Source organism: Papaver somniferum, chromosome 7 (genome assembly GCF_003573695.1).
Source record: "Papaver somniferum cultivar HN1 chromosome 7, ASM357369v1, whole genome shotgun sequence".
In the NCBI taxonomy this organism is placed as follows: domain Eukaryota; kingdom Viridiplantae; phylum Streptophyta; class Magnoliopsida; order Ranunculales; family Papaveraceae; genus Papaver; species Papaver somniferum.
The window spans coordinates 198858359-198866218 of NC_039364.1; the positions used below are offsets into that span (position 1 = coordinate 198858359).

The following is a 7860-nucleotide window of genomic DNA, read 5'->3' on the forward strand; positions in this document are numbered from 1 at the left end:
TGTAACCGAACACACCTGAAAGTGTAGTTCAGTTACGTTTTACAAACACGCAGGTTACCGAACTCGCTCGTTAATGGAGGTTTTGGTCGTACAGTGTAATGTTCGGTTTGCCCGCAATGTAACCGAACTTTAGGGTCTAGAAGTTCGGTTGCTTTGCAAACAATAACTAACCGAACTTTACGTGAAAATAAAATTTTACCAACTGTACATAGTTCGGTTGGTACGCAAAGTTCATACTAACCAACTATCCAACCGAACTTTACGTTAAAAAAAATTATTCCAAGTGTAAGAAGTTCAGTTGGTTCGCAAACTTTTATCCAAAAACGTATCTAACCGAACTCACCGATAAAAAAAAATCAAAGTTACAGTGCTATATTCGGTTACCTAGTATAAAATGGTAGGTAACCGAACTTTGAACTTAACAATTTATTTGGGTACATCTTGTGTGTTCGGTTTGTTCGCAAACTTCATACCAACCAACTATCTAACCGAACTTTACGTAAAAAAATAATTATACCACGTGTAAGAAGTTCGGTTGGTTCGCAAACTTTTACCCAACAACATAACTAACCGAACTCAATATCAGAGTGAAGTTCGATTAAAGTAAAAACTTAACATTTTTGCGAACGAACCGAACTTTTGGACTTCTCATTATTTTCATAAACTAAAGTTCGGTGATATTCTTATTTTGCGAAGGAACCGAACTTATGGACTTGTGTTTTTCTAATACAAGGAGTTCGGTTAAAAGTATTTTTTGCAGAGTTCGGTTAAAAAGAATTAATTCGTGATAACCGAACTTTTTGCGACGAAACCGAACGTTTTGCGACGTAACCGAACTAAAAGTTCGGCTGAGACTTGTTTTTTGCAACGTAACCGAACCTTTCTCTGGAAAAAAAAAACCTCCATTAAACCTCTATGCAACTTCCACTTTCAACTCATTTTGATTACTTCTCATTTTTTCAATCAAAAACAAATGACAAGTAATGGGTTTGTGAGAATATCTTTGTTAATGATTTAAATTAACCTACATATATAGAGGTGGTGGTGGTTGGTGGTGGTGGTAATCAGATGTGTGGTGGTAATCGGTGGTTGATGGTGGTGGCGGTAATCGACGGTGGTAGTGGGAGGAGGTGGTGGTGGTAATTGGTTGTTGGTGGTGGTGATAATCGGAAATGGTGGTGATGGTAATCGGTGATGGTGGGAGGAGGTGGTGGTTATATATATATATAGGTGGTTATTAGGTTGATTTTAAATTAAATTAAGTTAAAAATAGGTTAGTCATTTCAACGTTATAGGTCACCCTTATAACTATAGAGAAGGTGGCCTAATAAAATCATGGTCCCCTCAAAAAAATCATGATCCCTAAAAAAATCAACCGATGTCTAAAATTCCTTATGAACCACCCACATTAACCATTCTCAAAAAACACCCTCCCGAAATTTTTTGTGGGCCTAAAAATAACTCCCTGCAAATCCCAAAAAAGATAGGACCTGCCCTCATGAAAGAGGACGGTCCTTAGGTACTTTCTTTTTTTTTGGGGCCGTCCATATGTAATCACTGAACTGAATTTTTATTATTTGGAGTATATGATTTGAACTGATGCATGGACAGTTTGACACCCCTGGTGGGGTCTTACATGTTATGATCAACTGATTTTAACCAAAAAGAAAACTTAAATGGTGCCGCAACTGCCAGTACATCAACAGTGTCCATTCTTTCGTCTTTCTTTTCTTGTACAAGCTAGTCCATTCTTTACCCATTTTTTTCCCTTAAACAATAAAGAAGAAGTATGCTGATTCGAATATTTCATGTATTTCGAAGTTTATCTCACAGGAAGGAAAAAAAAACTTTGTAGTTGATAAGGCATGTTAGTTCGACAACAACAATATATACTGAAATGGATTATCGGCTTTTGTTGATCGCCATGATCCAAACAGGTAGCTTCCAAGTTGAAGACCGAACTATTGTTTAAGAAATAGCACACCGATCACCAGGCAGCACCTGGAACCAAAACATAATTTCTATGAAAGCTCGAAAATGTATCGTGTATGAAATCTCATGATATATACGTCGTACAGCCATAAACTCTTAAATCTCAATTAGATACTCAAATCCCAAGTGGCCAACTCTCTTATCTGTCTGTAGTCTGTACGTGAAGTCAGTTTCTCTGTTTAGAATATATATTTATACACATGCAACAGAGAGGTCATCAGTCCACACACACGTTCTCTTCTTACCAAATTGGATTCCATATTCATTCACTTAGGTTCTCTCTCACCCTCTTTCTCTGAGTCTTCCCTATATAAAACCAGGAATTGAAGAAGAAGAAATCAGAATAAAAAGGGTTAATCACTAGTTTATATGTGTCTGTATTTCTCTTACTATATGTATACAACTATCTTACGAAAGATGCAGCTAGAAGAGCTCTTTTGAGTAGTTGTGTTGATTCATTTTACTCCTTTGCTCTTCCTTGGTTTTTCATTTCTTACCAAAATCCATCTTGGGTCACCTTTGAACCCAACTCCACAACATAATCATCAACACCGAGAATTATCTCTCTTTCTTTCGAGCTCTGCAATAACAAAGTAAATAAATAAAAATGATTACAGGCAAAGATATCTATAATGTATTGGCAGCCATTGTCCCATTATATGTAGCTATGTTCTTAGCATATGGTTCAGTAAGATGGTGGAAAATCTTCACACCTGATCAATGTTCCGGAATCAATCGTTTTGTAGCAGTTTTCGCGGTACCTCTTCTTTCGTTTCATTTCATTTCATCCAATGATCCTTACAAGATGAACTACCGTTTTATCGCAGCCGACTCGTTGCAAAAAGTAATTGTTTTAACTTCTCTTTTTCTATGGAATTGTTTCGCAAAGAATGGAAACTTAGAATGGATGATTACTTTGTTTTCTCTCTCGACGTTGCCAAACACTCTTGTCATGGGTATACCTCTTCTTGAAGCTATGTATATTGGCAGTGAATCAGGAACTTTAATGGTACAAATTGTTGTTTTACAAAGTGTTGTTTGGTATACTTTGATGTTGTTTATGTTTGAATATAGAGGAGCTAAATTGTTAATCAGTGAACAGTTCCCAGAAACAGCTGGATCAATTACTTCATTTAGGGTTGATTCAGATGTTGTCTCATTAAATGGAAGAGAACCCTTACAAGCTGATGCTGAGATTGGTGATGATGGAAAATTACACGTTGTAGTTAGACGTTCGACGTCATCACGTTCGATGATTTCTTCGTATCATAAATCTCATGGGTTAAATTCTGTTACTTCAATGACACCAAGAGCATCAAACTTAACAGGAGTCGAGATTTATTCCATTCAATCTTCAAGGGAGCCAACACCAAGAGCTTCAAGTTTTAACCAGAACGATTTTTATGCAATGTTTAATTCTAGTAAAATGGCTAGTCCAAAACATGGGTATACAAATAATTACCAAGGTAGTGGTAATGGTGGTGATGTCTATTCGTTACAATCGTCGAAAGGACCAACACCAAGATCTTCAAACTATGATGAAGAACTAAAATATGGAAATAGTGTGAATAGCAATAATACTAAGAAGATGGTTGGAGGAAGAAGCATGAGTGGAGAGCTGTTGCATAATGGTGGACTAAGTTCTTCATATCCACCACCAAATCCAATGTTTTCGGGTTCGACTAGTGGTGCGGCTGGTGGTAAGATGATGAAGAAAGATGGTAACAATAAAGAACTTCATATGTTTGTTTGGAGTTCAAGTGCTTCTCCTGTTTCAGAAGGCAATTTAAGACAAGCTGTTAATAACAAAGCTGCTGCTTCTGATTTTGGTGTTGTTAATTCTTCTAAAGTTGTTCTTCAACAAGAAATTGCTGCTTCAAGAGGTATCATCACTCTCTCTTTGTCTCTCGTACTGATCTATAAGTTTTCATTTGTGTTGCTCAGCTTCACTAATATTGTGTATTATTCATATGATAATCAGGAAAGCATGATTTTGGCGAAAGTGGAAAAGAAGCTTCAAAAATGGGTGGAGAACATCCAAAACAAGTGGATTTAGAAAATAATAGCCCAAAGTTTCCCGTAAATGGTTCACCATTTTTGACACAGAAGAAACCAGAAATGGATGACCAAGATCACAAGAAAATGATGGGTGCTCACAGAATGCCACCAGCAAGTGTCATGACCAGACTTATTTTGATCATGGTTTGGAGAAAGCTTATTAGAAACCCTAACACTTACTCTAGTCTTCTTGGTGTTATTTGGTCACTTGTTTCTTACAGGTATATATTTCTTCTTTTGTTCAGTTATCATCACCAAGATTTCATATTTCAATTGCATGTAGAGCTTAATAACTAATTTATTTATTTATTTTTCTGATTTAAGGTGGGAAATCCAAATGCCTACGATTGTCAGAGGATCGATATCCATATTATCAGATGCAGGACTTGGAATGGCTATGTTTAGTCTGGGTAATTCAGCTGTTCATTAATTTTAAATTGTCATTTGAAAATATTTAGGAACTAAACCGTGCAAAATGTTAACTCGACTTCTTATGAATGCATTCCGTTCAACCTGCAGGTTTATTCATGGCATTACAACCAAAAATCATAGCTTGTGGTAAACGAGTTGCGACTTTTGCAATGGCGGTTAGATTTCTAACCGGTCCAGCAGTAATTGCAGCAACTGGAATTGCAGTGGGTCTCCGAGGAACTCTTTTACATATAGCCATAGTTCAGGTACTTAAGCGTGACATGCTACTAAAATAGTAAAGTGCAATTTAAGTTAAACTCGTAATCCTGATTACTTTATTATGTTTTTGATTTACAGGCTGCGCTTCCTCAAGGAATTGTACCATTTGTGTTTGCCAAAGAGTATAATGTTCATCCGGATATTCTTAGTACCGGGTAAGTTAACAGTTTCTTACTCTCCAAGGACCTATTATCAAAAAAAAATAGTGTTCTTTAAAGGGACATTAAGAAAATATTTGGTACTGAACTTAATTCCGATTTTGTGTTCTTTTGCAGGGTAATCTTTGGAATGTTAATTGCATTGCCAATTACCGTGGGCTACTATGTTCTTCTTGGGGTTTAGAGCAAATGCAAATACAAAGGGAAGAGAAGAAGACAAAAAGAGATATATTTTTACTACGATTATATTTCATGCAAGATTCATAGAAGATGAAGAAAGGATCTTTAAATACATCAATGGGGTTCAGTGTATAACTTAAGATATTCAATTATATGCTTTCTTTGCATGTGACAGCATTGAATTCATCAAGAGAGAAAGAAAAAAAATGCTTAGTTATCTTTTATATTTAATTATTCTTTTCACAGAATTATTACTTAGTCATTAGATTAGTGTTTTTTAGGTTAATACTTAATAGTAAAAAACGCAATGCTGGGGAAAGGAAGAAACCAAAGGTACTTTAGTTTACTTGTGATTTCTCCCTAACACCTAAGGTGAATGAATGTAGAAATTTTTGCTTGCTATCTTCTTTTATGATTCATTCTACATAAAAAGATATGCTCAAAGAGAAAAAAATATCGGTCTACTTACTCTGATTTTAGGCTAAAGATTTTTCTTAAATCAATTATAATATGTTACTCCCCCGTTATTAAATAATAGGTTGGTTCTATAAATAAATGTTTGAAAAAAATAGGCTGGTTTTCTAATTGGTAAAGTCAAATGTTATTTTAGTTTTCTGAGACCATTTTTCTTTTAATTTTTTTTTATAACAAGTGTCATGTGGACCATTTCACTTTACTTCTTTTGCTGACAAGTGTGATAGGGACCATTTCACTTCACTTCTTTTATTTACAAGTGTCATGAGGACCACTTTCAATGATTAGTTCTCTTAATTTCCTTAATTTTCTTTAAAAACAAAACCAGCCTATTAAAAAAGAACGGAAAGAGTAATATTTAATACATAATTTTCTTGATGGTGTTTCAATTTGGATCGTTTTGTATGTTACAACGGTTAAGTAGTTTTTTACCGTTCGAATTTGATTCTTTCATGCATTTTTCAACCATGAGAAAATAAGAAGAATCAAATTCAAGTAACTAACCAGATTCAAATGCCTATAAACCTCGAAAATGGGCTCAAAATCGGATATCAGAGAACAACAACATATCTCATACAACGGCTATATAATCGCATTATGGATGAAATTAATCGCTTTAATGAAGGGAATTAATGGGTTGTTTTGCAAGTCCAAAAAAACCTAGGTAAATGAGTAAGTATAATTATTCAAAAATGCATTATATAATCATACTGCATGTGATACCTTGAGTAGACCGGAATCTATTTATTTTAAGTATGAAAACAGTTAGCTTCACGTTAGACTTCCAATTTTTGTGCTAATGGATCTATGACGAAGGATTTTTAACAACAAAATGGTGTTGTCTTTGTCTAGAACATAATATTAAGATAATTATCATGTCTGATTTACATCATGGTGACTGGACACATCAAACTACGTAATCCCAATATTACACATAAGAACAAGAAAAAATTGTACAAGTACAAATGGATTCCAAAATACCGATCGAACTTGTGTATGCATGGTTGACAAAACAAAAAGAGAAACACAAGCATAGATCGGAGTCTACAAAAAAAAAGTGTTGTGTAAAGAGTGCTGTTTGTATTTGAGTGTAGATTGATTGAATGTACTTGCACATGTTAGATCATTTGGATCGAACCTCTGTAACACACACAGTACTGCTATGGTTTTCTTGATTAAACTAAATGAGTTGAAGAATATCTGTAAACTCAAGAGCAGACATGGAAGAAGATTATTAAATACATTTTGGGACATATACTGGCTGGCAAAATTGGGAATACCCCAATCTCTATGTATCTTTCATTTCACACTCACTCTGTCCTCCTTCACTTTTTTTTTTCCTTCGATTTTGGTTCGCAAGGTTTAAATTCTTAATCACTTCATTCTGTGGTTGCATTCTGTGGACATTTTTATGGGTTGCTTGGTTTTTTTTTTAACTCACCATCAGAACTTAATCCTTTGAATCTTGAACTCAAAGTTCGGCAACCAAGTCAAATGAAAAAATACACTTAACTTGTCATGGCACTGTGTTTCATATTTTGCCGACTATGTTGGTATTTTGCTGACTCGAGATCTGAATCTGGCTTGAAGCCTGGCTTTACTTGAGTTAGATGTCAATTCCTTTTCTTATTTTGTTTTGATGTCTGACTTAACTGATACCTCTAATTCTATTTGAGTATGATACAACTTTATACTTGGCATTTGACTCGTTGCTTACACATCTGGTTTGGATTAAAAAAAATAATACTTAGCTTTACCTTTTCACAAATTTTAAGTTAGATGTGATAAGTTAGATCCAGATGAGGTAAATTAGATAAGTCAATTGAGTTGTAAAAAAAAGACACTCTTTCCCTTTTATGCACACTTAAACGTCCCTAACGATTCAGATAAGTCAGATGATGCAGATTTAGATAAGTCAATTGAGTTCGGGAAAAAAAAAAAACTCTGGCTCTTTTATACAAACTTATGCCCGCAACGATTTGATGAATCAGAGACAGAAACCGTCTAATACTAAACTGGGTGATGATACCAGTGACCTATGTTCGGAACTCGCCAGCACCAAATTCTTTATCGATCAAAAAAGTACTTGGACTGTAAGCACATTTCATGAATCTCTTTTGTGTTAATAGAAACACGTCTGACTTGGAATAGATAGTGAATTTTACGGTTACATAGCCCAACTTACAATCACTTCTGCCATATAAGTATTTTTTTTGTCAAAGCTAGAATTCAGAAGAGTTGGGGAGAAACGAAATGTCACCTCTGCTCCCTGTTTTGTAGATGACTCAATCAAAGATTCTTAGAGATT

General features: G+C 34.9%; 1 protein-coding gene across 1 annotated transcript; it reads left to right on the top strand.

Annotated features, from left to right (window-relative positions):
* Window positions 1–2235: 2235 nt before the first annotated feature.
* On the top strand, window positions 2236–5551 carry LOC113293271 (auxin efflux carrier component 2-like). Its single transcript, XM_026541965.1, has 6 exons — window positions 2236–3875; window positions 3974–4271; window positions 4375–4460; window positions 4570–4727; window positions 4819–4895; window positions 5016–5551. Exons 1-6 carry the CDS (start codon window positions 2600–2602, stop codon window positions 5080–5082), a joined length of 1962 nt encoding a protein of 653 aa, XP_026397750.1. The 5' UTR covers window positions 2236–2599; the 3' UTR covers window positions 5083–5551.
* Window positions 5552–7860: the final 2309 nt, after the last annotated feature.

Coding starts and splice junctions, on each gene's coding strand:
- LOC113293271 (XM_026541965.1), top strand. CDS start 2,600: ATGATTACAGGCAAAGATATCTATAATGTATTGGCAGCCATTGTCCCA. Junction 4,728..4,818: donor TACATATAGCCATAGTTCAG/GTACTTAAGCGT, acceptor TTTGATTTACAG/GCTGCGCTTCCTCAAGGAAT. Junction 4,896..5,015: donor CCGGATATTCTTAGTACCGG/GTAAGTTAACAG, acceptor GTTCTTTTGCAG/GGTAATCTTTGGAATGTTAA.